At 42.4% G+C, this 16,002-nt stretch overlaps 1 protein-coding gene across 1 annotated transcript in view; it reads left to right on the top strand.

Moving 5' to 3' along the window:
- The window catches only part of SYNE1 (spectrin repeat containing nuclear envelope protein 1), a 497,459-nt gene that overhangs the window by 411,586 nt on the left and 69,871 nt on the right, over positions 1-16,002 (top strand). The window contains exons 125-128 of the mRNA XM_058289685.2: positions 2,463-2,697; positions 5,220-5,414; positions 9,546-9,671; positions 12,337-12,492. Coding sequence (XP_058145668.1) covers positions 2,463-2,697; positions 5,220-5,414; positions 9,546-9,671; positions 12,337-12,492 — 712 coding nt within the window. The remainder of the gene's footprint in view (positions 1-2,462; positions 2,698-5,219; positions 5,415-9,545; positions 9,672-12,336; positions 12,493-16,002) is intronic.

The following is a 16,002-nucleotide window of genomic DNA, read 5'->3' as shown; positions in this document are numbered from 1 at the left end:
AACATGTTGGCAATGCGGAGGCCCCAAATTACAAATATACTGAGTTCTAAAAGTTATTTTACAAGTTCTGTGTTGTAGAACTTCAAGTTTAGAACTGGGAATGATCATAATTCTAGTAGTTCCTCATACTGGCAGAAAGCTCAGGACAGCTGAAGCTCCAAAGAGACCTTGGGTTGTTATCAGATAAGGAAAACAGTAGGCAGGGTCCTACCCATGTTCTAGAATATTCTCAAGTCCCGGACTTGTGTAATTTCAAAGTTGACAGATGCGGGACCATGTACCCCGTTTGTCACATTTGGATTCTATTGCGATTGATCATCGATATTAATGAAATTTCTTTCAAAAACAGAAGTCACCATCAAGTCTAAGTAGTCATTCTATGGCTCAACATTAAAAATGAGAGAGCGTTTAAGAAAATTTTGCTGAGGCTTTATTGCATACTTTTGTCTTTATTGTAATACTAGCTTTGCATATTCGTCTTGTTTTTCAAGTTGAAGCATTAAATAACTTTTTAGAAATAGTAACACATTTGGTTACAAAATCAAAGTTTATAGTGGTCCTGGGAAAAAGGAGCATCAAGAATAGAAATCCAGAGTAGTAAGGTTAGTTTGCATGTGAAGCTGCCCTTAAAAGAGGATCTGGGGAAGAAAAGCAAAATTAATATGGTGATAAAATACAAGCAATGTTTTAATACTCAACTATGTAAATACACTATCATCAAAGAGAAACCCATTCCATTTGATCCTGGCCAAACTTTACTAGCCAGTTCTTTTGTTACAATTTTAAGCAATAGAAAACTAAAGAAAGAATTGCCAGTGTTTCGGGTTTTTTAAATTAAGATTTATTTTATTTATTTATATCTCCCCACCCTCTTGTTGTTTGCACTTGCCGTGTCTTTCATCTTTCTTGTTTCTTTAGGAGGTACTGGGAACTGAACCCAGGACCTCCATTGTGGGAGAGGGATGCCTAATGGCTTGAGTTGCCTCTGTTCCCTGCTTTTGTTGTGTCTCTCATTATGTTTTTCTTCTTGTGTCTCTTGTTGCATCCTCTTGTTGTGTCATCTTGCTGTATCAGCTTGCTGTCTTGCTCATCTTCTTTAGGAGGCACCGGGAACCTCCACTCCCTGTTTTGTTGTGTCTCTCATTATGATTTTCTTCTTGTGTCATCTTGTTGTGTCAGCTTGCTGCCCCTGCCCATTGAGCCAGCTTGCTGCCTTCTTTAGGAGGCACCAGGAACCAAATCAGGGACCTCCCATGTGGCAGGAGGAAGCTCTATCACTTGAGCCACATCTATTTTTCGCTAATTTTTTTTGAAGGTGGGAAACACGGAGGTAGCAAGAACAAATTAAAAGATCTGGGAAGTGGACTTGGCCCAGTGATTAGGGCATCCGTCTACCACATGAGAGGTCTGCGGTTCAAACCCTGGCCCTCCTTGACCCGTGTAGAGCTGGCCCGTGTGCAGTGCTGATGCACAAGTGCTATGCCACGCAGGGGTGTCCCCCGTGTAAGGAAGCCCCACGTGCAAGAAGTGTGCCCCATAAGGAGAGCCGCCCAGTGCAAAAGAAAGTGCAGCCTGTCCAAGAATGGTGCTGCCCACACGGAGAGCTGACACAACAAAAAGAAACACAGATTCCCAGTGCCGCTGATAAGGATAGACGTGGTCACAGAAGAACACGCAGCGAATGGACACAGAGAGCAGACAACTGGGGGGTGGAAAGAGGGGAAGGGGAGAGAAATAAATTAAAAATCTTTTAAAAAATGAAAAATAAAAAAATAAAAGATCTGAGATTCTTTCACCTAAAAAGGAGAAAGTGTGCATGAAATCAAACATCTCTCAGTATGTGAAGGGCCTTTATACAGATGACAATGATTAGATATTTTTCATTTTTTTAAAGAACGAAGTACAGGGGGCCTAAAATGCAGAATGGACAATTTAGGTTAATGTGAAGAATTTGCTAAAGATCAGGGCTGTTGATCGTGAGGAAATACTGTGAGAGTGTATGGAGCACAGCTTTTAAAAAATTTTAAGTAACAGAATTGTGTTGAAGTGGCTTGTGATTCTGGCTGAAAGAACCCAGTTATTTTGTTGTTTTTTTATCTAAAGTGGCTTTTGGTTTTACCCAAAGCCAAAAGGTATAATTCAACTTTTCTCCCCATTTTTCTGCTCATTCCCCTTGTCCTGCTGGGCTCGGCTTATGTCCCCCGTCACACCCTCAGGTAGAGTGACAAAGACCCTGTCACGGGTATGGCTTCAACCTGGCTTACTGTGGGAAAACCCTTGCAGTTTGCAAACACCAGTTTGTTGTTCCTTTTGAAAATTACTTGTCATGATAGGAGACTTGAGATTTTGTGCCATCTTGGACCATTTCTCTGAACGGGAGGTCACCGTGTGGGAGCACGTTGGCCCGTTATGTCACCCCCTCCAAGCTAACGGCGCCTTCCGCCATCATCGTCTCTTCCCAGGGACGAGTTCAACCTGAAGTTGACTCTTCTCGGTAACCAGTGGCAGGGAGTGATTCGCAGGGCCCAGCAGAGGCGGGGGATCATCGACAGCCAGATTCGCCAGTGGCAGCGCTACCGGGAGATGGCGGAGAAGCTTCGGAAGTGGCTGGTGGAGGTGTCCCACGTGCCGGCGCACGGTCTCGGGAGCACCCCCATACCGCTGCAGCAAGCCAGGACCCTCTTGGACGAAGTGCAGGTGAGGTGCAAAACACGCTGGCTCTAAACCGTTTCCAGGGCACGCTTTGCCCCAGCCTCGGTTCGCCAGGAGGAGTCTGGAGTGGCATCGGGCTTAGGACAGATTTCGCAAATGTCGCAGCAATAGACAACACGGTGGCAGCACCAAGGCTGGGTTGACGGCTGAAATTGTATTGGCCTCCATTTCCCATGGCAACTCATGGCACCCCTGGAACCGATGGAAAGACAGTGGCGAGGAGAGGAAAACTTTGCATCGATGAGATATTTTTTACTCCTTAGCAGTTTGAGCAGGCATCTTAAGTTTCCCGAAATTATACAGGGCTCAGCTCTGTTTGACCTTTCTGTTCATTCCATGAGTAGCTGCTTACTTTCGCCAGCCTGGAATTTAGCCACCAGCATCTTAGAGAGAAACATCCTAGCACACTAATCAATCCTTCTCAGGACACTCCTTCCTTCCTCCTCCTCATTCCTCTGAGATCCCTCATCCACAGACATGGCTTCAACTACCACTGCTCAGCAGAGAAGGATGGTATCTCCTGGTCACATCCATCTCCTGGGCTTTTGCACTGTATCTTGCCCTTTAGAATTGGATCTGTATTGCGTTGCAGGCGCCATGTGCTCAGTGGGCCCACACTGTGCCTCTTATCTCGGTACCACCCTTCCCAATCAGATTCCAGGTCTGTAACCTGAGGAGATGCCATTACCGGCTGTCTCATCTACCAGTCCAAGAATCTACTGTAGGGCTTGCCTGCCCCTTTTTTCTTACTCTCCCCCAAGTGTCCATCTCCGCTGCCACTGTCTTAGGTTAGGAACTCACCACTTCTGACCTAGAGAGACAAAAACTTCCTAACCTGTCTTAACTATATATATCCAGTGTATGCCTTTTTGCATTCCATTTTCTAGCCTGCAGCTGAGTGCTTTTTTAAAAAATTTCAGTCCAAACCTGTCACTTTATTGCTCAATTTTTCTTCCATGAATCTCAGTCACTTTTACTATAAAAGCCAAATTCCTTTGCAAGACGTGGCCTTGCCTCATCCTCTAACATGCTCTTCCATGCATTCTGTACTCTGTCCATTGAAAATGGTGTCCAGTTTCCAGAATTCCTCACATTCCTTCATTTCTCCATATGAAAGGGATCCTGTGTTAGTCAGCCAAATTGGTTGGTTTTTATGAAGGCTATTTATTTGGGTAGGAGCTTACAGATACCAAGCCATAAAGCATTAGTGGCTCCCCTCACCAAAGTCTATTTTCCCGTGTTGGAGCAAGATGGCTGCCGACGTCTGCGAGGGTTCAGGCTTCCTGGGTTCCTCCCTTCCAGGGTCTTGCTTCTCTCTGGGTTCAAGGTTCCTTTCTTCCCAGGGCTTGCTTCTTCCTGGGCTCAGGGTTCCTCTCTTCTTGGGGCTTGCTTCTCTTTCCTCTGTGAGCTTACTTCCTGGGGCTCCAGCTTAAGGCTTCAGCATCAAACTCCAACATCAAAAGTCCAACATCAAAAACCCTCAATTCTTCCTCTGCCATGCCTTTTATCTGTGAGTCCCTACCCACCAAGAGGTGGGGACTCAACGCCTTAATGATGTGGCCCAATCAAAGCCCTAATCATAACTCAATCATGCTCAGGTACAGAGCAGATTACAAACATCATTCAATATCTATTTTTGGAATTCATAGCCATATCAAACTGCTGTAGATCCCCTCCCAACTCCAGGCCCTCCTTTCCTTAGGCCCTCTTCTTTTATTTTTATGTCTCTCTAATTTATTTTGCACACTTGTATTTTTCTTTTCCTAAGCATTTTTTAAAATTTTATTGTTACATATTAATAAAGCATAAATCTGTCCAAAGAGTACAAATAATGGTATTCAGTGTAATCATGTTTGTCAATCATCACCCCAGTCACTCCCAGAGCCATTTCATTATTCTAATGATAATAATAAACAAAAAACAAGCACACAAAACTCATCCCCTCTCATCTCTCTTTGCCTCACCTGGCGTACATTGCTGCTATTCTTTTTCTGTCCCTCTGGTATGTTTATATCGATATTTGTAAAAACAGTCATATGTGTGATAGCCCCGTATTTGTGTTTTACTTGAGGTTTTACTCTCTTATACAGTCCCATGCTACAGTTTTTAGCTTTCCTTCTGGTAATATACATGACCCTAGGTCCTCTTTAATCTGGTTGACTTCACATTTTCTTTCAAGACTCATCCAACCTTTTCCACTGTGAGCCAGTTTTCTCTGCCGCCCTGTCCACGCCACTAGGTTAGGTGTCGCTTTAATGTCCCTGTGCAGAAAATCTCAGAGAGCAGTTACCATCTTGCATGATGAGTGTGTTTAACTTAGGGGCAGAAACAAAGCCTCTCCCTGTTGCTTCCTTATTCACTTATTCATTGGTTCATTCACACACAAAGCTTGTAGGATGAAAGAGGGCAAACTCAGAATGCTACCCTTTAGGTCATTTAAAAATACTTACTGTAGGGAAATGGTGAAGAAAAGAAGGAGCGTAAAAAAAAACTATGGTTCCTTGCAGTTCAAAGAGAAAGTGTTCCTGCGCCAACAAGGAAGCTACATTCTGACGGTGGAGGCGGGCAAGCAGCTCCTGCTTTCGGCTGACAGTGGAGCTGAGGCAGCTCTGCAGACCGAGCTCACCGAAATCCAAGAGAAGTGGAAATCAGCCAGCCTGCATCTGGAGGAACAGAGGAAAAAACTGGCCTTCTTGTTGAGAGTAAGTTCAGCTGTTTTCTCCTCTAGCCACAGGCAGACCCCCTTGCCTGTGGTTCTGGAAGGTTCGCTTAAAAAGCCCTTTTCAGTGTCATGCTGCTGCCATCCCTGCCCCTCTCTGAACCAGATCATGCAAAGGCCATTTGGTGATAACTGCAGTATTTTGTCCCCCTGCGTCCTAAGACTTTGTCCTGTCTTGCATAATCTAGAAGAGTTTCCCAATTTCCAGCATCGTTGTCTTTCAGGAACATCTCCCACCATAATAGTTTTACGTCTAAAGAAGACTGTTCAAACTATGAATTTCTGATTAATGACCAGGGCTAAGGCAGGAGCCATGTGATGACTTTATAACTCCAGACAGGAATTCAAAGAGTAGATTCCACTCCCTAAGCTAAGACTCTAAAGTGGTTTTTAAGATTGCTATCGCTCAGTTTACAGCAGAGAAAAACCTGTGCAGGAGGTTGCTCTCCATTTGATCTTAGCTTATCCAAAGGAGCTGCTATGAGATAAAATCTCCAGAAAGTATATTTAGCCTTTAGTTGGATACAGATCGCCTACTCATCACGCATTAAGTATGGGGAAATCAGACCCCCGACAGTATTCTCCTTCAGTCTTCAATTCCACATGCTATAATTCATTTCATTATAATCAGATCAGCAGCTCATAAAGGGTATGGTCTCTAAAGTCATCTAAACCCAAATTAAAATTGTAGTAAGCCAAGTAGCCCTGTGAACTGAACCTGTTCAGGCCTCGGTTTCTTCATCTATAAAATGGGTATAGGAGAGTGGACGTGGCTCAAGCAGTTGAGCACCTGCTTCCTACATGGGAGGTCCCAGGTTCAGTTCCCAGTGCTTCCTAGAAAAAACAAAAACAACACACAAAACAAATGAAAAAACCAACTCAGTGGTTGAGTGCCGGCTTCCCTGGCCCCCGGTACCTCAAAAAAAAGGAGGGGGGTATAATTACACCTTCTTGTTTCCAGTAGAGGATTTAATGAAATCATGTGATCCTATATCTGACATATATGGAACACTGAATAAATGGCAGTAATTATCATTGTCAGTGTTATTGTTATCATGTTTTTAAAGTGAGCAAATCTAAATACCAGAGTTCAACAACACTCTACTAAAATTCTGTATTAAATTTGACTTGTCACTAATTTGAATCACAGGCAATAACTAAATTAATGGAATACATTTTGCTTTTTTAAAAAGTGTCCAATTGAGTTTATTCTATTGAATGTTATTTAATGATATATTACCTTCTGTGTAGGAAACAATCAAAAATGCCACTGATCTTTTGCAGAGAACTATTATTGGCACACTGCACAATTTATCAGTAATACAATATGCCTGTTTTTTTCTTTCTTCTTTTTTGCTATCAGGAAAAGATTAAAAGCATTGTAACTCACTCTGTAGAAAACATGTTAGTCCCATATTTTTCTTTATTTGTGATGTGGTTTTTGGACAAATTCCCAAAACTTAATAAGGCATGGTGGTTGAGTCACTGCATTTGCTTTTCTCTCAGACTGTTTGCTGGTGTGTTAAACATCCACTTTGATTGCTGTTTGTATTCATGACATTAAATTATTTCCTTGTAATTCCTGGTTATAGCTTCAGAATCTAAGTCACTCTTGGAAAGGGGAATCCCTGTTCTACTCTTGTTAAATTTGATTTGCTCGACTCATACACCAAGTCTATTTGCTGAAGACGGAATTTATGGAGCTGAATTTTAATGTTCATACTGTCTCAATTTACTGTATCTTTTGACCAAGCTATTATGTTTATCTATATTTAACTCTTAATTTAATGTTCTACCAAAAGTAAGTCATTATGATTTGATGCCCTTCACAATCACCTGCTTCACTATCCTCTCAATTTTGTTATAAAAATAAAAGGCTGACCCTTCCCTTTTAGGTCAGTGATTATTTATTGGCTGGCCATTGATAGATTTTAGAGTGTATGATGATTTAATTGAGAAGGCTCTTAAATTTCAGCAGAAAAGAGGGTTTTTTCTTCTATCCTCACTATGCTTAGCATCGATGAACTTTAAGTGCAGCTTGGGAAAACAGATATTTTAATAAATAGGACCTGTAACACATCTGCTCCAGATAGACAAAAGGTCTTTCTGGTAAGTGAGATGAGGGAACATGGTTATGCATTCTAGGTAGTTTGCCTGGATGATTTGTTAAGAGAAATGAGAATCTTGAACCAAAATCTCAATTCAGTTAGAAACCAAAGGCATTCTGCGTAGGGGGTATTATAAAGTTAACTTTGCTTACAGAAGACAGTTGTAATAGCACCTTCTGTCAGTGTGCTAAAAATAAGGAGTCTGTAGAGAAGATAAAAAAGAATCCAGAAAAGAAAAGGCTGGAGATGAGGAAAGAGATTTGGGTAGGAAAATGCACCACAGTTTGGCACCTGGCTAACTCTTAAAAGTTATCCCAGTTGTCCTTCTTTGAAGCTCGGTGATTAAAGATGTGGGAAGTGGCCACTGAGGAGGGGGAGGCCAAAAATGGGGGGTATTGGGCAAAACGAAGACTTGTTCTGTTGAACTTAATTTGAATTGGTGCTGAGACACTTTGGAGTTGATTTGTAGATGGGCTGCTGTAAAGAATCATGTCTCTATTATGGGTCCCTTAAATTTTTTTTTCTTTTTTAAATTACAAGGGGAATACATCTTTCATTTTTCAAAAATTTAGGGAATAATGAAATATGTAGAATAAATAATGAAATTGCCCCTGTATCACCAAATTCTACTTTCCAGAGGTAACCATTGTTTTTGAGTGGGGTGTATAACTTTCATAACCACACAATGAATCCTAGACATGTTCTTTTATCGGTTCATGGATATCTGCCAGTCTGTAGAATATTCTACACCCTCAACCACTTCTTGCTATATTCTTCTTCAGAGCAATTTGCAGTTCTTTCCATGCCATCTCTTAAATTATTCATTATCTCTCTTCGTCCACTTACTGATTTGTGTGGGTTTTTATGTAGCATGTGTTTAACCCTTTGTTACATATTTCAATACTCTGAAGACAAAGCTATGCCAAGGCCATGCCTTTTGTAATTGTGTGTTTCTACTTTTGTAAAAATTCAAAACTGGGTGACTCTTACTACATCTCCAATGGACTTAAGTCAGAGTTCCATTATTTTTATATTCCATCTCATTTCTCTTCCACCCATATAAATTTTCATCCTGAAAGAGAGTCTGGATTCTGTTAATGTGCCTTCAGGAGAGCATCGACATTGGTGCCAGTGTGAGCGGGGTTAAGAAGGAAGCAGAGGGCTGCAATTGATTCCCATTCAGAGAAACTTGCTTGAGGACTGATCACATCCTGGGTATTATCTGATCCTATTCTGCCAGGGCTTTGATGGCCATTGCCTCCTTCAGCCCTCCAGCTCTTCTGGAGGGTTGTCATGATCTCCATTTTCACAGGGGGAACCGAGGGGTGTACACAGCCAGCCTTGACGATGGACCCTCCGATGCCACTGCCCTGCCACCCGCTGTGGCTATGTGTGGCCACTCCTTGGCACCATCTGCTGGGTGTCCCTTTGTTTTTATTTTGTTTTTGTTGTTGTTGTTTTTAATGCCCTTTTCCTTGCCATTGCATTTCTTTTTTTTTATTTCTCTCCCCTTCCCCCACCCCCCCAGTTGTCTGCTCTCTGTGTCCATTCTCTGTGTGTTCTTCTGTGTCCACTTGTATTCTCATCAGCACCACAAGGAATCTATGTCTCTTTCTGTTGCGTCATCTTGCTGCGTCAGCTCTCCGTGTGTGCGGCGCCACTCCTGGGCAGGCTGCACTTTTTTCGCGCTGGGCAGCTCTCTTTACGGGGCACACTCCTTGCGCGTGGGGCTCCCCTATGCGGGGGACACCCCTGCATGGAACGGCACTCCTTGCGTGCGTCAGCACTGTGCATGGGTCAGCTCACCACATGGAGGCCCTGGGTTTGAACCCTGGACCTTGCATGTGGTAGGCAGACACTCTCTCCATTGAACCAAATCCGCTTCCCCCGCTGGTGTCCCTTTGCTTCTGTCTCTGGAGAAGTCTCTGATGGTGGGTGCTTTCTTCCTCACAGAATTCTCACAAACAGACAAAAATCCACACCATTTCTTTCTCCTCACCTCACAGGACTGGGAAGCGTGTGAGAAGGGAATCGCCGATTCTCTGGAGAAACTAAGAACTTTCAAGAAGAAGCTCTCCCAGCCTTTACCAGAGCACCACGAGGAGCTCCATGCCGAGCAGATGCGATGCAAGGTAAAGAGCCTGGCCCGTGGGAGTGTCACCCAGGAGTGTGTCCCGGCAGTGATCGTGCCTGCAGAAGTTGTCTCGGTGTGCCAGGAATGCCATGAGACATGGCACGGAAAGGGGAGGCTCGAACAACCAGATTTTATCGTCTCACGGTTTTGGAGGCGAGACGTTCAACATGGAGGTCTCAGCCGCCGTGATGTCCCGCCAGTTCTTGGGGTTCCTTGCCTGGCAGCTGTGCCACCATCACCTGGAGATCTCCCTCATTCCCTGCCTTTTGTTGACTGACTGCCTCCAAATTCTTTTGCTTATGAGGACTCTAGTCATATGGCTTATAGCCCATCCTGATTCCATTTGGCCTCATCTACATGGGGTCTTTGACAACCCTATTCACAAATAAGTCCACCCATTCGCTACCCTATCTTCCAAGGTCCTAGTTACAAATGGGTTCACCTCCCTGGACTCAGGGGTAGGAGTTGAACATGCCTTTATGGGGAACATAACAAAGTTTTCAGGAAGCCAAGCCCGTCTGGCTGTCCACATGTAGAAACAAGTTCCTGGTGAGTCACATCAGGGCAGACAACTCTTCTGTGGGATTTGCGTCACTGATTAATTGCAGCTGATGAAATCATAGGCTGGTTTATGGATTACCTTGAGGAAGTTAATGAAATTTTAAAACACATTCAAATATATTTAAAAGCTGGGTCAAGAGCAAATAAAATCAATCTTTTCAAAATAGCCGCATTGGAGAGTCCTTCTAGCAGAGTGGTTTATGGAAAGAGTCAGCTGCCTGACTGCCTGGAAATTCTACAAAGGCGGCCCTAGGAGAAACACACCCTGCTCTCCAGAACTTTCTGGAAGGAAAAAAGGGAAAGATAAATAGCAGATCTCAATCACTGCTTGCAGATGCACAATCCTTAGTTTCTTAAGATCCTAAAAACCTCACGATTAGGACCAGCACCAAGTTGCATTTGGAAACAAACCTTTAGCTAATAGAGGCACTCCTTGCATGGTGGCTTGTGGGTTCATCACATTCAAAGCTGGGTAGCCAGATAATGCACCCAAGCAGCAACTCTCAATTCATGATATGCAGGATCGTATCAAAACTACCTTTAAAAATGCACCTTTTTCAAATTATACGTGTCCTTGTACCCATAGCCATTTGCAAATGACTGCTCTTGAGTAATTTTGTTTAAAATGTTACATATACTTAAATGACTTTGGGTTTTGATGAAGAAGTTCTCTGCTTCCTTTGGAATTCTTAAGCACTGGAGAAAGGTTAATTTTTAAGGATGTCTAGAAATAATGAAATGTGTAGCTGTAAGAATTTTCCCTTCGTTATCAACCTTCAAGGATATTCTATGAAACTTGGAAAGGTCAAGTTTAAGAAAAACAAAAGTTAGTGTATTTTACAACGTGGACTGTAAGTTAGTGAAATATTATGTGTAGGAGTTTCATTCAGAAGTATGAGAAGATTAGAAAGAGTTTATTTTAAGCCTGTGATTGTAAATTTATAGAAAATTACAAAAGGAAACTTCTGATAGGAAGGAATGGGCATTTATTAGACTCCTCTTAGGTTTAGTCACTGTCCCTGGGCCCTCTCAACTGGCACATATACAAGCTCACTAAAGGATTCTATTAGTCTGTTATTTCCCTTTTACAGATGAGGGAACAGGCTTCTCAAAGTTTAGTATGTTTTTATAGTTAGTAAATATCAGGGCTACTTCAATTCACATTTACTTGCAAACAGGCCCTACTATTGAGTTTGTGGACTAAAAAGATGCATGCTCGGCTATCTGCTCCTTTGCCTCAAACCACCCTTAGCAGCAAAACAAAGCAATTACCTGGAAAATTCAAGCATAAACCTTGCTTGCCTGAATTGCCTTGAAAGTTGGCTTCCAACAGTTCTGTTAATTGCCTTTGCCTTTGGAAACTTGTCCTCCATGTGAAGAGACAGAAAGGAAGGAAAGAGCCATGTGAAACACTCTATTCATGGACTAAATTAGCTGGAATCTAAAAATTACAACAGCTGCCAGAGATCAAGAGTTACACAAATTGCAAAACTGGTCATCCATCAGAGTACTGCAAAAAAAAAAAAAAAATGATGTCAACTCATTCAAAGGTCACACGGACTTTTTTCTTAAATTGTTCCCCAAAAGGGCAGGGTTTATCTCTTTTTCTTCTCAGTAACTCTAAGAAATCACTGCTCCTGTAGAAAATATATCCAATTCATTATTTTTGATTGAGTTAAAATAGCAGCAGATCTTCTCAGTCATTAGTTTATAAGTATATATCACAGAATATAGCAATTCATAGTGCCCAAAGATCAAAGTCTAATTTGTTTCTAAAAGTCTTTCATTAGGATGTTTAGTAACTTGGGATAAAAAAGAAAGGATGGGCTAAGAGTGTAGGAACTCAAAACTTCAACTCAGAAAAGGCCATAGAAAAGATAAAGGAAAGGATAAGTTGATGGTAGAAAGCAACCTGGTGTTTTCCCAGAAGAACTAGGCAAATGATCAGGTGATGTAGGAAGCCAATAACATGATCCCAGGTTGGACGTTCAAGTAGAATGGAATAGAAAGGAAATGGTGTCAAGAGGAGTCTCCAAAGACACCTCAGAAATTGTGGAAGAGAGATGCCCACGGGCATTCAATAATTCTGTTTTTAAATCTAGGAATTAGAAAATGCAGTCGGGAGCTGGACAGAAGACCTGGCCCAGCTGACAATGCTGAAGGACACTCTTTCTGCCTTTATCAGTGCCGATGACATCTCCATCCTTGACGAACGCACGGAGCTTCTGCAAAGGCAGTGGGAAGAGCTCTGCCACCAGGTGAGACAAGGACTCAGCTTTAGCTCATCATGATGGAAAACTGAGAGGTGACTGGCAATGTCCAATGGCTTGATCCATATTTGGACGCATCCCAGAATTCATCATTTACAGAGGAAGAACCCCATGGCTTTTACAAGAATGTTTCTGATTCAGGCAGCCATATCTTATCATTATCTTATAGGTGCATTTAAACTAGATCTCTTGCTCTCCCTTTTGCTGGCTAGTATAGTTTTTTTTAAAGATTTATTTATTTACTTTATTAATATATTTTTTAATTATCCCCCCCCTCCAGATGGTTCTCTCATTGTCTGCTCATTGTTTGCTCGCCTTCTACAAGAGGCACTGGGAACCGAACCTGGGGCTTCCCACATGGGAGGCAAGAGTCCAATGGACTGAGCCACATCTGCTCCTTGTGAGCTATAGTGTCTGCTGGCTTATGGCATCTGCTCATTTAGGCATGTAGCTCATTGCGGTGGGGTGCAGCACCTAGTTTGTGGGGTACGGTGTCAAACTCATTGCAGCAGGTGTGCCTGCCCATCTTCTGTGGGAGGCACCAGGACTCGAACCTGGGACCTCCCATGTGGTAAGCAGGTCCCCAACTCATCGAGCCACTTCTAATAATTTTTAAGTGGAAAACTCTGGGACACACTTGGTAGATGTGAGGACAATGTCCTGTGAATATATACTTTTTTTTTTTTAAAGATTTATTTATTTTATTTTAATTCCCCCCCCTCCCCCGGTTGTCTGTTCTCTGTGTCTATTTGCTGCATCTTGTTTCTTTGTCCGCTTCTGTTGTCGTCAGCGGCACGGGAAGTGTGGGCGGCGCCATTCCTGGGCAGGCTGCACTTTCTTTCGCGCTGGGCGGCTCTCCTTATGGGGTGCACTCCTTGTGCGTGGGGCTCCCCTACGCGGGGGACACCCCTGTGTGGCAGGGCACTCCTTGTGCGCATCAGCACTGCACATGGGCCAGCTCCACACGGGTCAAAGAGGCCCGGGGTTTGAACCGCAGACCTCCCATGTGGTAGATGGACGCCCTAACCACTGGGCCAAGTCCGTTTCCCCTGAATATATACTTTTAAGGGGTAGAAACGTAAGAGATGATTTTTATCAATATGTTGATGATTTGTGCCAAAATGAATTCAGCCAGCTTTGAAAGAGTCCATATTTTCATTGATGGCAAGGAGAAGTGTACCTGGAGCTGTTTTAGAGAGACTGATATTTAACACAACACTTTATTCTTCTCTGACTCCTTTCTGTAAAATTAATACATTACCATATGAAAAATTATTAACTAATTTTAACGTAAAGATTTTTTCATGACATATGTAAGTGAAAGCTATCCTGCAGGTGCAAATGATGGGAAATTACCACAGCGTTGTTCAGTTGCTTTTGTGAGCTTCACTTGTTTTGCTTAATTAAAAAAAAAAAAGCCTCATGAGCACTTACTGCTGTCTCAATACTTTTGAGCATGTTAAGCAAAATGAATTAGAGCAGGTCCATTGCTACAGCTAACTGATGCCCATAAAGATTCTAGAGAGACCCTTGACGGCAGGGTCCATGTTTTTTATATCTCTAAGGCCTAGAAAAGCTAAGTCTTCATTTATACCATGTTAATAATTAAGACAAAACTTTAGGGCATTGGTTGGTTGATTGGTTGGTTAGTTTCCCAGATTTTTTTAAAGCAGTTTTATTGAGATACATTCACATACCATGCAGCCTATCCAAAGTGTGTAATCAATGGCTTTTAGTGTAATCACCGTGTTGTGTATTCATCACCACAAAAAATTCTCGAACACTTTCATTACTCCAAAAAGAAAAACCCCATACCCCTTAGCGGTCACCTCTCCATCCCTCTATCCTTCTTTAGCCCTATATAACCACTAATCTAATTTCATCTTTAAAGGGCATTATTTTATGTCTTTATACTTGTTTTCTTTCATATGTAAAATATCAGCCAGATGTATGAATATTTTGGAGGGTGAGAAGATGGTGATCATCCAGACTGTGTTTTAGGAAAACTGGTGTTGTGTCAAGCTGCCACAGAACTATCACTCATGGTTAAATTGAAATCCATCTGTTGTAAAATTGTTCAACAGACTGGATCTGTCTGGTTCACAGTCTGTCTGGACGTACATTTTGAAAGCTGCTGTTGATCACGTGATGTGCTGTGATGCGGTACCTTGCACCTGCGAGTGGGCGAAGAATTAGTAAGAAAGAGGAAGAAGCATGAAGGCCCAGTGTTTCTAGAAACTTTTGTATCTTGAAGCATCTGAAGGCATAAAACCTGAAGCATACTCCTTTCACATTGCTTTAATGTAAATAAAACTTCTGTTGAAAGCAGTGGGAGCTTAATCGTGGGTATTAAAATTAAGATGCCAGGGGGAATAGAGCTGGGTTACTAGTTCTTGAGTTGGTTGTTTCCGGTGAATTGCTATCAAGTTTGAAACCACTAAAGGAAATGGGTTTCTTCCTGCATCTCAGTTTAAAAGCCAAAACCTTTAGTTAACAGTGCCCTTGTCCCCGGGTTCCAGTGTAAGGTAAGTGATCCATTCTCACTGGACCTGCAGCGATGGGAAGTCAGGACTTGGAGGAGGAAAGCACACTGTGAGTAGAAACTGCAGGCAGAGTTCAGAGCCGAGACTCCTGTTTTTGGCTTCTCTCCCAAAATGCTGTGTTGTGCTGTGTGCCGCCAGGACATGTACTTGCTTTTATTCCTGTATTGGTTTTCGGATCTGTGTCATTCTGCTGGAGATATAAATATAGAGTCATTGTAAGTCTCGGTGTTTTTTTTCAAAATGTCGTGGTAAAAATAATGAAGTAGGAGAGGATGTACTTCCTGTTAAACTGCTGCATACACTGTAGATTTTGGCTGGTACTCGCCAGCTGTCAGTGGCGTGGCGTGTTTGAACCCTGGAGGAAACATAAATAATTTGGGGTTTCAACTGAGCCCAAAGGCAGGGATGGTAACAGTTTATCGAACAGCCTAAATGTCAGTTTTACTGACCAAAGGATGATGGATCCCCATTATGAAATTACAGCTCTTTAAAAGCTTTGGCTCCCAGTTTACAACCAGTGCTTCCCAGCTCTTCTTTCAGCTGTAGTAAATGAATGGAAGCAATATTCTCATGATGTGTGATAAACACTAGGGACATCTACTCAAGCTGCTTAAATACATGAGTGCCAAGGAGAAAGGAATTTTAAAATATGAGTGATGTCCTTTAGTCTTGCACAAATCGATTCATGCTATTTAGTGGTTATATTGGATCCAGGAGTGTAAGGAGAAATGAATTTAAAAACTTGAATGATGCCCTGTAATCATATAATAGTAGTACCAATAGTAATAGTAGCAGGAGGAGAGGAGTAATAATAGAAGTACCAACAGCGACAGTAGGAGTAAAAGGATTAAGAGTAGGAGTAATAACGGTAATACTAGGAGTAGCAGTAGCAGTAGTGGTAGTAGCAGGAAGAGGAGGAGTAACAGTAGTAGAGCAGCAGCAGCAGTAGTAGTAG

This window comes from Dasypus novemcinctus, chromosome 28 (assembly GCF_030445035.2).
Source record: "Dasypus novemcinctus isolate mDasNov1 chromosome 28, mDasNov1.1.hap2, whole genome shotgun sequence".
NCBI lineage: Eukaryota > Metazoa > Chordata > Mammalia > Cingulata > Dasypodidae > Dasypus > Dasypus novemcinctus.
Note: the sequence above shows the minus strand (reverse complement) of the source record. Positions and strands in the feature narration are given on the sequence as shown.